This window comes from Grammomys surdaster, unplaced genomic scaffold (assembly GCF_004785775.1).
Source record: "Grammomys surdaster isolate TR1022 unplaced genomic scaffold, NIH_TR_1.0 125925, whole genome shotgun sequence".
NCBI lineage: Eukaryota > Metazoa > Chordata > Mammalia > Rodentia > Muridae > Grammomys > Grammomys surdaster.
The window spans coordinates 2,705,248-2,720,697 of record NW_021620749.1 but is presented as its reverse complement, the minus strand read 5'-3'; the positions used below and the strand labels follow the sequence as shown (position 1 = coordinate 2,720,697).

At 43.9% G+C, this 15,450-nt stretch overlaps 1 protein-coding gene across 2 annotated transcripts in view; it reads left to right on the top strand.

Annotated features, from left to right (window-relative positions):
• Positions 1-15,450, top strand: part of Kcnj15 (potassium voltage-gated channel subfamily J member 15) — an 18,809-nt gene that overhangs the window by 359 nt on the left and 3,000 nt on the right. The window contains exon 2 of one of the 2 annotated variants that reach the window (XM_028752559.1): positions 11,994-12,079. In XM_028752559.1, coding sequence (XP_028608392.1) covers positions 12,010-12,079 — 70 coding nt within the window. In that variant the 5' untranslated portion in view covers positions 11,994-12,009. Of the gene's footprint in view, positions 1-11,993; positions 12,084-15,450 lie in introns of those variants that run through there. The other variant, XM_028752560.1, reaches the window with a different exon arrangement.

The following is a 15,450-nucleotide window of genomic DNA, read 5'->3' as shown; positions in this document are numbered from 1 at the left end:
AGAGAGAGAGAGAGAGAGAGAGAGAGAGAGAGAGAGAGAGAGAGAGAACAGTGTATTCTTGTGTTTTTAAAAAGAGATATTGATGCATACCTGTTATCCCAGCACTGAGAGTGCAGGCAGGGGGATTACCACAACTAAAGACTAACCTGGTCCACCTTGTGCATTTGAGGCCATAGAATGAGACTGAGACCCTATTTCATCCTCTCTGAGGCCTCCTTTCCCTCCTGTCCATGTCCCACCCATCCGTTGACTCTCTACAGGGAACCCACAGCCTACAGGTTCCCACTTCTCTCCAGCAACTAACACCAGCCTGGTCTATAATCAGACATTTAGTCTTGGATTATTGGAAGTGCTAATTAAATAGGATGCCAGTATCCAGGTTTGCCAGACCATGGTCTTTTCTTTGAATAAAACCCGAGAAGACTCCCATTCTCCTGAGACAAAGATATGGTAGTTCTCAAAGAGCCCACAAAGCCCTAACTCTCCCCTGCTCTCACCTACAGATCCTCTCCTCCTTGATATCCACCTTCCCTTCTGAAAGGCTCCAAGATCCATCTACCAGGGTCTTTGCGAAAGACAGTCAATGCTCACCCAACTTGAAGTTCTTTTGTTTCTTCACTTCTTGGGGAAATCTTCCAGGAACTCCAGAGGAGAACATACCATGTGTCCATGCTCCATCTTCTGACCTCAACTCTCTCCCCAGCTTACCCATGGACATCTTTAAGTGGCCGTCTAATCTTATACAAGGTGTCACTTCCCTGTCCCTTTCTAAGCTATAGAAAACCAAAGACAAAGTGGCTTGTATTCACTGCTGGGTCTCATGCAGCATTCAGCACATAGTAGGTACACAGTAAGCTTTTGCTTTAGATGAGCAAATAATGAAGAAATGAAGTGTCTTTTCAGCCTGTCATGTGTTTTGATCTGTAGATGACATAGATGATGCTGTAGATGACGGTTCTTCTGGACTTACAAGAACTTTGTAGACTCAGAATAGAATTCTCCGCTCTTCCTTTGTAAATGTAATTTCCTTTTGTGTGTTTCATTTACTGTGAGTTGTAACAGTCAACTCCCATGTGATACTTGGTAGACCGATGGAGTTTAACTTCTCACAGTTTCTGGAGTGCAGGAATCATCATGAGCTCCATTCTGTACTTGAGGACACTAAGTCTCAAGGGTTAAGAATCCATCCAAAGTCACACAGCTAGTGTCGACTGGAATAGAGTACTCTGTCCTTCTTTACACAACAATGACTCTGAAGACGTGCTCAGTGTATCTCTAAGCTCAGAGGATGTTATGCTCAACCTGACTTCTGAAGGAGCGGTGGGACAGCAAGAGAAGAAAGGAGAACCTTTGGGACAGGATCAAGTGTTCCCAGACATGGAGCCCTGAGGGCACTGAGCTGTTTTGGATGAGGCAAGTCAGGCTCCATCCTAGAGACAGCAAAGCTCAAGAATGAGCCAGAGCCTGGGCTGAGCAGTTGGCACAGCTTATAGAGGTACTTAGGATCTGCTCTGCTGCAGTGGGAGCCATTGGAAGGTTTGTGAGGAGCAGTGCTGTGTGAATGGGAGCTCCACAGGAACCAGGTGCTTTCTCCTTCCTGGTAAGAGTTTCGCTGCAACCATGGTGATGTAAACCTGTGTGGCACCAGGTGGCATGTTAACTAAAACCCCAGCTCCTCAGTTCTTAGAAATACCACGAAATACTATGAAGAGTATTACTATGAAGAGCTGTTTTCTGACATTTCCTCCTTGGTTTCTGTGTCAGAGGAAAGGGTGCCAGGACTTCTAGAGAGGAGAATGTTGGACCTGCTTCTCTTGGGTGGGTCTCATCCCAACTGGGTGGATACTGAGAGTGTCCACACCTAACATCACTGTGTGTCATCATGTTGGAAGGGGGATTGTGATTTATTTATTTATTTATTTATTTATTTATTTATTTATAAAGGGTTTTCTGTTACCTTTAGTGTATGTGTGGATGTGTGTGCATATGTGCGTGCGTGCGTGTGTGTGTGTGTGTGTGTGTGTGTGTGTGTGTACCATGGCACATGTGTGGAACTCAGAGAACAAGTGCTGGTTCTCTCCTTCTACCATGTGGGTCCCATGGATTGAACTCAGATTGTCACACTCTAGAGCAAGTGCTTAAGTGTAGTTTAAATTATTAAGGAATCATGCTATAGTTATAAAAGAAAATAATATATTAGATGCCTGACTGTGCCTTTGAGGAAAGTAAGTCGAGAAGGCTGGACTAGGTTGGCTGGATGACATTATCATAATTATTGCATTTAGAATGTATACCTTAATTTAAATTCAGATTCACCATGCCTGGAGAACTGAAGAGGGCCAAGTACCTCAGATGAGAGGGGAAAGGGCAACTGTTAACTTTCAGTGACTTCCCAATAGAAGTTCTGTCTTCTTCACTCGCTATGGATACATCGAACCATAGCTGTATTAGCTCCAACCGTGATTCTGTCATGGTGACAACCACAGACAACTCACCTCCACTATGTTGGCTTCCCAGAGATCTTAAATGTATACTTCTGTCCACTGTACCTCAGAACAATAGCTTTTACGTGATAACTGGAAAGGAAACAGAATGACTTGCAAAATTGTAAGGTCGGTGTTCTACCAGCAATGGTGTGATGCTGCCTGTGTCTTGGCCCACCTGCTATCCAACACTAAATGAATGCCCTTGGGGGTTGGAGGTGAGGTGGCAGGGAAGCAGTGACATAGACTCTGTGAGCAGGTGAGAAACGTTGCAGCAAGCTTGTCTGAATGCTGCTGCTGCAAGCTCCTTTAATACACTCCACCCATGCCACACTGGTCCCAAGAAAGCATCTCTTCTAAACAGCAGTTTCTGATTTTTTGGCATTGTCTGCTTCAGCACAGGCCTCCAGCATTTATGCAGAGGCAGCCGTGCTGTTCTTCCTACATTGTTTTAGTAATCTCCATGGGTCATTCTTACCTACTTAAATGTTATATTCCAAGAAGGCAACCATGTGTCTATCTAGCTCACCAAAAAAAAAAAAGACCATAATACAAAAAGCAGTTCAGAATTCCTGAACCGATTGGTTGAAAATGAGTCCAGGGCTGGGCGCATGTCTCAGTTGGTAGAGTGCTCACATGGCGTGATCCAAGTCCTGGGTTCAGTCCCTGGCACTTCACAAGCCTGGCATGGTGGTGCATGCTTGGAACCCCCTAAGCAAACAAAAGATAAGTCTTGATTACCAGCTTACAGGCTGTTTTAAGAATCATGCAGGAAAAGGCTGTACCCAATCCCACGGGACCACAACGCCTGCATTTGTTTTTAAGAGTTCCTAGTACCAGGATGCCGTTCTAAGAATGTTGTTCATAAAACCTTGTATTTACGTGTTTTGGACTTCTAGTCTGCTCTGGGACCATAACTTTGTTCTTCCATAAAGAATATCAGATTTATCAAATAAAAATGAGATGACTGTGCTATCTGTATGTCCCTACACAGCACATAAAGAATACATATAAAAACATTTTAGATCAACAAGGAATAATTTTAGTATGTGAATATCATTAAATATGAATTATTAAATATCACCATAGTTATAATAAAAAGTATTTGCTAGCTGTCTGAAATTAAAATTTAACTGACCATCTCATATCATATCTGGCAACCCTCATATGACCAAAATTGAGCCAATCACCCTCCAGCTACTTAAGTACAGATGGCCTCAATGTGTTGTATTTCCCTGTTTACTGATGGAGATTAGCTAACTGCCAAAGGGCTAGGATTCCGATTGAACGTGAAGATATTTTGAAATTAGAATACACCCATCACTCAGAGATCACGCGTGAGTACGTGTTCAAGAACCAGATGACTCAGACGTAGCCCAGGTCCTAATGCAGCGTTCTCCTTGTTAGGCTGTTGGTGTGAACTGTGCTCTCCAGAGACCTGAGAGCTCCGGTTTCAGTATCACAGACACGTGGTCAAAGCACAGGGCTAACAGTGACACTGGATTGTGAAACATTTTGACACAGGTCCCGCTATTAAATAACTTGGTTCCAAACCAAGCAAGAGTCAGTCATTTCCTTTGTCTGGTGCACAATTCCCATTAGGAAAATAAAGAGCAAGAAAACCCACAAGGGGAGGAACTCCATTCCCAGTGACAGGTGAATCACGCGGGGATCCATTCCTCACCATGGAATCACTCAGATCACAATCACGTTCTATTTTGCTTTTTTTTTTTTTTTTTGGAAAAATGTATCATCAAGACCAGAAGACGCCACATTTACAAGGTGTTTCCTGTGTGTCTAAGCCTTAACATGAAATAGGTGCTTCTGGGTAGTGAAAAGTTCTCCACATAGTGACTTCATAAGGAGTATTTGTTTAGGGGAACTCAATCTGAAGTGTTGCCTATATATATTATATAAGGCCACATGGTGAGAAGACTGCTCAAACACCCTCCCGAGTCATAGGAAGATGGGAATTAAGGAAAACTGTCCCTGTTGGCTCCAGGCTTGCTGGCTTCCTCTTTGCAAGCTCTGTCTGCACCCAGTTTGCAGTTTGATTAAGTAAAACACACATGATATAAAATACTTGTTTCCCCTGCTGGGCTGTCTGCAAAACCAGATGCTTCCTCTCTGACTTACTCTGCCACACTCAAATCAAACAATCCCCGTGGCTCTGTCTCTTCTTCCTGCACCACACAGAGCCCTATTATTCCATCTTCTCTGTTTGAATTGATCTAGACAGAAGCAGCGAGGAGCCTGTGTTAGCCTCTTGGAGAAACACCTTCCCTGAAGTAAACATTTTGGGTAGCACATTTAGGGAAGTTAACACAATACCCTTTGCCTTTTTCTCCCCGCCTTCGAGACATAAATTTTCCTCTTTCACCTCACAACAATGCATGCCCAACCCACACTGTGTTTAAAGGGGAGAATATGCTTATTATCCACGTTCTTCGCGTGTTGGAGCATGCAAGACCGAGGGCGGTAAACCAACAGAGATTTCCACTTGCCCTTAGCTGCTGCATGTTCTTAGTCTATAAGAAAGCCTGCTGTTATTAAGGAAGAATGTTCAGCTGAAGTTGGTCACTCGTAACAACAGACAGATGTATAATGTTTTATTTGGGTTAGCTAGCTCTCCTGCAAATAAAGAGCCTAAAATTAAACCTTCTTTACAAAACTACGCAGCAAATGATAGCTCTGACGAGCACTCAGATCCTGATTCTTTGCCATGGAAAATGGAAAAATGAGTCTCTGCCGAACCTGGTATCTGTTTAGACTTGTCCTTGCTGGGGAGAGGAAAGGTTGACGTTCTATGGAACGAAAAAAAAAAAAATTAGGAGGAATCTACACTGAGAAATAAGGGTATAACTATGCAAACCACATTTAAGGATGGAAAAGGACTTTTCTTTTTTAAGTACTTACGGAATTTGAAAGAATAATAGTGGAACAAAGACATAAGAGGAAGGCTAAATATTTGACCACAGAGGCAAATGGGTTCCTGACAGGGTCACATGGTATGTGAAACTGAGGATTAGTCACTGAAGGGACATCTGTTGCTTTCCCTGTGTGCAACAGGGTAAAGAATAAATGTCTCCAAGTCACTAAGGTGCCCTTGCAATCTTTTGGGAAACTGAGTTTCTTTTAAGACTTGAGTTCTTGGGAAGCACCTCCAGAAGTTTGGGCTTTATTAGCTCAGGGGTGGGACCCATGACTCTGTACTTCCAATGAACCAAGGAAAGCTGATATTGCAGTTGAGGGGTGTATTCTCCTCAGGGTCTCCTGTCTTCAGGATCCAGTGAGGTGGATAGCTCATCTCAAGACATTTCATGTTAACCAGGAGTGACATCTGCTCATAGACATGCCTGAGAATCCTAAGTACGTTCCAGCCCTAAGCCAGTTAGTTGCCAATGACGAATCTTCAACAAATCATTCACACTCTTGGATTATCTTTTAGGGTTGTTCAATGTAGACTAGATCAGCACTCCTGAGGGTACTTCAAAAGGTCCCATCTATGCTGGATGGTTCTGCTCAGGTAGTGTGAGGGACTTCCAAGCATGTTCCTTGTGGCACAGGAAATAACACTTGGTCCTGCATTGGCAGAGTCAGGGAAGGGTGTGTAGGCACGCACCTCTCTACATGATGCTGTAACATTCTTGACGACAGGACTTGTAGCAGCCTGGCTTTAACCAGCAAAACACCCCAGCTGGTCTCCTACAAATGCCTTTAATGATCCTTTGCCTGAGTCATGCTTGAACAAGATGATGCTTAGGTTCCAACCATCTTATCTCTTCAGGGTAGGTAGGCCTCCAGAGGTCTTATCCAGCATGGAGCCATGGCGGATGTTGCTGTACAAGGAAGGGACTTGGAGTGCTTTTCAGTTGAGTGTGCCCTCACCAGTCTCTCAAGTGCTTTGTTGGTGTGGTCCCTTATTTGCTAAGAGAGTCCACTTGAGCTTCTGTTCCCCAGGAATGTGTGCGGGACAGCTGTAACTTCCTGGCAGTCTCATGTAGCTTCCTGCTACAACCCCACCCTGTGTTCTCCATATTCTCTGTAACTTGTGTGCAACACGCTCTTCTCCAAATGTGACCTCAAGACTTGCAGCATTATCACATAGGGCCTTAGACCTTTGGACATCTGGTCCCACAACCATTATCCTTCTTCCAGACCCCTCCAGGGGTCAGAGTGTTCAGAGACACGTAGCAAGAGTCTTTTATCATCTGGAATATGGGAATAATAGCAGTATCTGTTTAGATGTGGCAGAAGACGATTTACGAACTAGAGATGGCTTTTCATTCTCTGATGAGCACAGTCATGCTGTATGGTTTTTATCTTTAGCCACTGGGAGAAGACAGGTATCACCATGTCATTATGATGGTGTTGTAGCTACAGGGCCAATGCCAGGGGTTGACAGACCTGGTTGTCTGGTTGACATCTTCTATCTACTGGCTTTATGTTTATGCATAAGTTATTTAATCCCTCCCAACTTAAGATTCTCATTTAGAAAATAGATTTGTTTTTCTTCAGCTGGTTAAGAGAAAGATGGAATGAAAAATGGTGTTGCTTTGGAATGTTCACCTTCTGAAACCAAAGCCGTCAGTATCATAAAGATAATGGCCTGGGACACTCAGTCTGACTATGGGATTATAGATCACCAAGTCAACAGATCCACAGATCAAAGGAAGGCTGGAATGGAGGAGTGGGCCACCCATGTACCGTGCTCTGAAGAGTCACCCTGCACCTTGTATCTAAGTGCTGACTTTGAGATATCTCAGTCAGAAGCAGATCAGACACATCTGTCTTCAACTGAAATTTGGTTGGACTTCGATTATTTCTCTGCTCCAAGGTTTCATCCTAGACCAACATTTGGAATTTGCACTATTTCAGACTTTTAACGTCATTCCTTTAAATTCCAAAGCGTTTAGGCTAGTGTACAATCCAAATACCAAATCATAGTCAGAGCTTCTCTGGTTCCAGTTTTCAGAAGGAACCCAGAACTCCAAAACCTCCATGACTGATACAAGCATCCTCTCTCACCTGTTACAAGTTAGCCGTTGCTCTGTCATGGTCCAGCTCTGAATATCTTCCTCCTCCTCCTCCCCTGCCCCAGAATAAGGAGGAACTGAAAAGCATCCCAGGGGCTAGACCTCTGCATGAGTTTATGCTTAGGTATGGTGATCCATTGCCACTCACAGTTCATGGGGCAGAAAAGTCACATGACCTCCTCACACAGGAAGCAGAAACACATCCAGCTCTGAGGGGCAGGCGTAGGTAAGCATCCTTTACAGGATACAGCAGAAAAGTGGGAATAACAGGAATCCATATCCAAACACACACAGTAACCAAAGTCTGACACAGCTCTATCTGCACAGAGCATGGACAACTGGCTTGAGAATACACTGGTGTGCGTGGGCAAAGCCATTGGTGTCCTACCCCTTATTGGTGAAGTTAAGAACGGGGTTCAGAACTCAGCCAGGCTTTGAATTGAATAAGAGGTGGTTTGAAGAAGAGAGAATATGGTCTAAGGCTGTAGCAAAGGTCCCCTGATGTGTTCCTGTGGCCCGACACAGGGTCCAAAGGACAGCATGCCTGGCTGGGTTTATTTTCAGTTACTTTAAAACCCTCTGAGCTCAGTGAACTCCGAACAAATTCTTGTTAAGCACTATTTTTTTTCCTACTTAATATTTAATCCTGTGTCTACTTAACATGAAATTTAATCTACATAATCTTTGGGCTTGTAGGTCATCAAAAATACCAGTATGTCAGAAATAACTGGTGCCCAAGAAGGCTTTTCAAGCTTTTCATATCAACAAGAGGTTAAACTCTTGTCAGAGTTTAAGTCAGAGCCCTTGCATTTTGTTAGCCCAGACAAACAAGATATGAATTGATTCCAGTCTCATTCCCCTCCCCCCAACCCCCAGCCCTTTGAGAACACATGGAACGGGGACACCAGACACCTGATTGAAAAGCAGGACAATAAATTACCATAAGAGGAAACATGTATTTTTCTTTTCTTCTGCCACCTTGTTTGTCTGTCATAGAATGCAACATGATGTTATTCTCAGGGAGAAGACTTACAAAATTCAATAATAAAAAAAAATAATTACAACCTTTTAGAAAGTCCTAAAGCTGTGCTAAGCAGGAGGGGGAAAATAATTCCTAAATGAATCTATTTTTCTTAAGAAAGTATCTGTGGCAGGTGGAAGATTCTATTTTTGAGAACTAAAAAAAAAAAAAGAAAAGAAAAACAAAGGTACTGTGTAATTAGGAGAGGGCTGGTAAAATGATGGTGAAACTTGTGAGAGTTAAAAATATCTCTGTACTTAATGTTTTCTAGAATTATTTCTATTATAGTAAAGTACATATTTAACACAAAATATAAATAAAACATTTATACAATTAGTGTAGATTAATTTTAGAGTTATTGGTACTGCACAAATAAATAATGACATATTTAATATAAATTGTATATCATTTATATATTTGGTATATATTTGATATATATTTGATTATATATATATATATTCTGACCTATATGACTTATTAATATCTATAAAATAAATATAAATAATATGTCACAGTTTTGACTAGAATAACTATGTATTTCTAAGATTAAAAGCTTCATCCCTGGCTCTGGGCACCAGGAGTGGCATTTCATTTACAAGGATGGAGGAGATGGGTACGCCTGAAGAAAACATGCAGGCACAATCAATACCTGGGCAACAGTATCACTCAGGATGCTGAGAGGGTACAGGGTGAGCAAGGTGCACCTCCATCTAAAGAGATGGAGCTGTACATCTCACCATGCTGGAAACAGTGCATGTCACCAGAGCAGCAATGTCACATGGGATCCTGTACATCTCACCATGGTGGAAACTGCGCATGCCTCCAGAGTAGCAGTGTCACGTGGGATCCCATTAGACATGTACATTGTCGGGCTTCGAATCTTCTGGGGTGGTTCTGAGCCCTGAACCCCGAGCCCTGCCAGGCTAGTAAAAGCTGTGACTCAAGGAGCCCAGCACGGCCATGACTCAGCGTTGGGGGCTTGAACGAGTCATTTCTCCACAGCCCCTCTATGAGCATATGTGGTAATGCTCCCCTTGGAAGACTGCAGTGCTCCCCTTGGGGGGCTGCAGTGATGTGTAGTTAAAGTCCCACGTGGCAAGCACATGGCTGAGGAATGGCTGCCATGTGGGTGTTGTATTAACTATGTGGATGTTACTGGCCACTACTGTTACCCAGGGCTTTCTGACTTGGTTGTGTATTGCTACATTATTTTAATCTATCTGCATCTTCTGCACTTTGGATGCTTCCTGTCTGTTATATGTTTCCTCTAATTGGCCATAGTTCTCTGGCCACACACAGGTTGTTTACTTTCAGCAAAGTAAACCCAGTATGCTCTCCCCCTTCCCAGGGTCTCCACTCTCACAAGGGCCCCATCTCTCTGTTAGATTTTTTTTCTTCCACTTTCTGCCACCCTGCTAGTTCCCAGCACTGCAAGAGCAGCTCTCTTCTGCAATTCATGCAGCCAAGTGCCTTCCACAGTGTGCCTGCCGTATAGGTTCCTCCCCAAACTGGACTTTATGCTTTACTTTATCTCCAGAAAACAAATGGTGTACTGTGGAACAAATGCTAAACAAATTCATGTCCTGTGTCTTTCTTGGTTGGAAATAGGAAAGGTCAATTCTGACTCAAGGATTTCAGTGAGGGTGTCATAGTTCTGAGAATTATAATCCCAACCAAGCAGCTTCAGCAGCATGAACAACCTGGGAAACTAAATGCTATTTCCAGAGACTAACCCTGCCTGCGTGTGGTTTTCATGGAGTATTGCCTCTCTGGAGGATTAAAAGAGGGAACACCTCACAAAAGCCCATTTATCAGCTCACCCATAATTAGCTTGTGGAAAACTACGGGTGCCTCGTAACGTTATAGAAGAGAAGCAATGTGGAGTACAGAAGCACTGAAGGGGAGGGAAACAAAGGTAATAACATAAAAGTCTACATAATAAGAGTGCAAGAAGCAGACTCCTTTTTTTAAAATGTCACATATTTAATGTGTATGGGTGAGTTCATCTGCACCACTGTGTATGCAGCACCCATGGAGACCAGAAGAGGGGATCCAGTCCCCTGAAACTGGAGTTACAGTTGGCTGTGGTCTGCCTGTGGCTGCTGGGAATCAAACTTATGTCTTTTGCAATAGCAACGAGTGCTCTTCACCACTGAGCCATCTTCTTCCTCCACCCTGAGGAGAAGTTCACTTCTTGAAAGAAGGCTGCTGAAGAACTAGAGCAGTCTGAGTGAGCATAGCGTGAAGTGTGGAAGCCAATGACTCAAACAGCCAAACTGATGTGTGCAAGGCAGATGACTGGTCTTAGCAGAGCAATGAGTAAAAGCCTGTGCTCCAGCCACGCAAGTGGACCCACTCAGATCTGGTGTCTGTGAGGCTGAAAGGGCTGAGAGGAGGGAGATAGTAACTATAAACCAGTAACTACCATGAATCAAGGACGGGTCGGCAATCTGAAGCACGTGAACCTGAGACAGGCACAAAGGTTCAAAGGTTGATGGAGAACGATGGAAGACAGGCAAGGTTCTGGCGAGCTGCAGAACATGGGTAGCCAGGTGACAGACGACATGCGGACAGACAGTAGATTAATAGGTTATTTGATAGATGTTGTAGAAATGATGCATAGATTATAGATAGTAGATAAAAGATAGGAAAATGATAGGTGATTGTTAACTGGTTGATAGATGATTCGTAAATTATAAACACACATACAGAGATAGAGGAGGGAGGGAGGGAGGGAGGGAGGGAGAGAGAGAGAGAGAGAGAGAGAGAGAGAGAGAGAGAGAGAATATTTCAGAAAAGAATAAAAAAGACACCTTGAGTTTAGACCAGATCACATGGACCACAGGATGTGGGGAGGGGTGTTGGGAAGAACACTGGTGTGCCTTCCACAGCCTTGGGGGTGTATTGGGAGAACACTGGGGTGCCTTCCACAGCGTTTGCACCTCCTTCCTCCTCTGGCTCCGCAGCTGAGCCTTTCTCTCCACGCCCCAGTCTCCTCTTCTAGAGTGTGTCATTTTTTGAGATGGTGTTGACAGCCCCTTTTACCTAACTCTCTGTGACTCAAGAGTAGCGATGCATTTCCACAGGCAGTGGGACTATTCCGGACTCTTCCCCTCTTGTGTGTGCTGTTTACTTCCTCTGCGCTTCCCCTTCCTGCCTCCTGCTTGGATCACTACAGCCTTGGTGGGGGTGGGTTGACCCTTCTCTCCAGCGCCTTTTGCCAATGAGCTCCCTCCAGGGGCTGGATTCCTAGCGAGGACTGTGGTGGTAGCAACGGGTTTCATTCTTAAAAATTCTTGGCCATTTAGCCTGTCCTGGGCATCCTGCCAGATGGCCAGGCATTTGAAGGTAAATGCCACACCCAGTGCTTTGAAGGAATCCTCAGGGGCTAGGCTGGCTGGGTGCTCTCCGATCTACCAGTGAACAGCACATGTCTGTCCCTCTTTCTTTCAGGCCATAGCAGAGCCCCATGGTAGCCAGGTGGGTGAAGGGGAGCGAGGACGAGCCACTTGCCCTGCAGAAGATTCCTGACCTACAGAGTGAGTGACCAGGTAGTAAAGGGCTTGGAGGGCAGAGGGTTATAGACTGGGGGCAGGGGTTGGAGGAGAGAGGAGGAGGGCTGCCCTGAGACCTTAGCTGTCCCTTAGCTGTTGTTTCTCCCTCAGAGAGATTCTGAACCACGCACTTGCAGAGGCCACAGGTCCCAAGCCCTGACTGCTCGGAGACACTGCTCATGCGCAGATCGCAAAGCTCAGGCTCAGGTGCTCAGGCTGGCAGCCAGAGTGAACCAGAAACAGGAAGGCACACAGTTCATCCCAAGCCCGTTCACTCCCCGGCAAGAGCGAGGGAGAAACAGAAGCCCCACGGCCATTCTTTCCAGGGAACAAGGCCACAGTCCCCAGAAACTGGAGAGTGCCATACAGGAAGGAGCGTCTCTTCTGTGTGCAGGACACTCATGTTTCACTTGTCCTGGAAAAACTTAAGCCCTTGTTTTGGATTCAGTGGATTGAGTGGCATGCAAGTTCTCCAGCCGCCCTCCTTCCTCTGTCTTTCTCCTTAAGTACACCGGTCACTTGCACGTAAGCTGTGCTTGTCTTTGGCAGAGCTCCGGTAACAGTTTGCCTCTGCATTCAGCATAGCAAACCCTTCTCAAGCGTCAGCAGGGTTACTTTCTTCCTCATTACAAACTAAGGAGTATGGTCCAGGGCTCCAGAAGGAAGGTCCCGGCTCCCTGCGATGTCCTGGTTCTAAGTAATAGATCCTAAGAATTGTAAAGTAGGCTTCAAGAAGCCGAGGCTCCAAGTACCTTATGGCCTTAATTTCAATGAAAACAAAACGTGTCTTTCCAAGAAAAAAATTAAACAGGTCATTTCAAGGGGTGTTCATAAGGACACAGGAAGATTTAATGACCTGTGGCACTATTTTACATCCTGAGAAAGTGCTGGCCTTCAATGGGGACCCTTGTTTCCATGAAAGGATTTGCCTGCATTCATTCTAAAATGAATTTTATTGACGTAATGTCCCTCTACCAGAAAGATTAATGCCTGAATCATAAGACACTTACTGCTTTTCAAGAGGGGGAGTTTTCCCCCCAATTCTTAAAATACCAATGAGGTAGGGAAAAAACATGCCAGGCAGTTGGAGTTAGTTCTTCTGAAGAACCAATGTTATCTTTTCTGAGGAATGTAGGAGTCACCAGCCTCAGTCAACAGGCAGGTGCTATAAGATGCTCGGCCTTGCAGCCAGCTCTTCCCTGGCTGCTGGCTGTCAAGGCAGGGCAAAGTGCTCCCTGGAGCTGAGCGGTGAGCCCAGAACTACTTCTCGGTAGGTTTGTTTCTTTTCTGCAACTATGTTAGATTTCTTCACTACGTGTCCTTTTCGTTTGTTCTTAAAATAGACTCCTCCAGCTGGTTCTATTTTGATCTAAAGAATAGAGCAGAACTGTGAGTGTACCTAAATATCACACCTAAAATGACACTGGTAGCGCTTGTCTAAGAATAACCTGCACAGCAATGGAGGCGTTAAGAAAGTTTAATTACTTGCTACTAGTGGGGCTTTCATGGCTTGATAATTGGGCTTTTCCTAAATTTCATCAGAAGCAGGAGAAACCATAGATGCTAAGTTATTCACTTGGATGAAGTTGGCAAATGAATTGTTGCAACATATGCAAGTTAAAAGGGAGGTCTGAATACGTATTGATACTGCTTTGTCTCTGAAAACTTGGGGTAATATTGCTATACTCAAACTATTTTATGAGTAGTCAATCTTACATATATAATTTCATATGTAAGATCAGTTCTGGATCTGGCCAAGCAAGTTTTAAATATTATCATGATAAATCATTAAAGCTGGCTGTATATCAACACTGGTAACGTTTTGTAAGATATTTGCATAACTTCTGGTATCATCAAGAGAAAAGTAACTCATTTGTTTTTAGAATAAGGCCTTGTTTAGGTACCGATTTAATCATGAAACCTTGAGGAGAAGAACTATCATAGTTAGTTTTTTTTTTAAGATTTTATTTATTTATTTTATGTATGTGAGTACACTATAGCTGTCTTCAGACACACCAGAAGAGGGCATCAGATCTCATTACAGATGGTTGTGAACCACTATGTGTTTGCTGGGAATTGAACTCAGGACCTTTGGAAGAGCAGTCAGTGCTCTTAACCACTGAGCCATCTCTCCAGCCCCCAAGTTAGTTCTTTATCTAACAAAAACATAGAATTACCTGAAAGGGGCAATCTCAATTGAGGAACTGCCTCTACCAGACTGGCCTGTAGGCTGGTCTATGGGGCATTTTATTGACTGATGATTTACGTTGGAGGTAACAGCCCACTGTGGGCAGCACCATCCTCTAGCAGGTGGGTCTGGGCTGTATAAGAAAGGTAGCTGAACAAGACAGAGGAAGCAAGCCACAGACAGAGTTCCTCCATGGTCTCTGCTTCAGTTCTTGCCTTGAGTTCCTGCCCTGACTTCCCTTACAAAGGCTTATGCCTGTAAGATGAAATAAACTCCTTCCTCCAAAAGTTGCTTTTCATCAGTGTTTTATCAAAGCGACAAAAAAAAAAAAAAACCAAACAAACAAAAAACAAAGACAGAGGTTGGTACTGAGGATGGGGTAAAAATCCACACAGGCATAAAGGACTTACTGCCAGTTTAAAATTAAAGACATGAGGTCCAGTATTTCAATTTTGGTCAAGCTTCAAGAATGGCATATATAGCTTGATCATGCTAGCCCTTTTTGTCCTGGGAATACTTTTATTCCTGCCCATCATGTTAAAGCTTGTCTTTAACAACATCAACATGTTGGCAGCCAAAGTACATGGCTTGAACCTCAAAATGGACCCTTAGACAGAGTTATTAAATGAACAGGCTGGCAGGCCAAGGATAGGTAAGATTCTGCACAGAGCCTTACAATCTAAGACAGAAGTGCATTGCTTTTGATAATGCATATGCCACGATGGGTAAGGAAGGCATTCTCATCAGAATGACCTAAGACAGGCTCAGTCTTGTTTATGAAATAAAAAAGGAGGAGAGGCAGAGAACTTTTGGGGCTGCTTGTCAAGAATCTGACATTGGCTAAGGACAAAGAAATGGCCTGCTTGGCAGGAATATGACATTGGCCAAGGACAAGGAAGTGGGCTTCAAGCAGGAATCTGACATTATGCTAGAACAAAGAAGAAATTTCAGGTAGGAATGTAAATTTTAGGCTAGAACAAAGAAGTAGGCTTCAGATATGAAAATGACTTTGGTCTAGGACAGTGAAGTAGGCTCAGATACTTTGGTCATCCTGATAAGCCCTTAGAAACAGTGATCTCGGGAGTAATCACAGGACTTTGTTTATTGCCTTGCTTGTTCTTTGACTATTTGTGTTTATTGTCTTGCTTGTTCCTTGACTATTTGCATC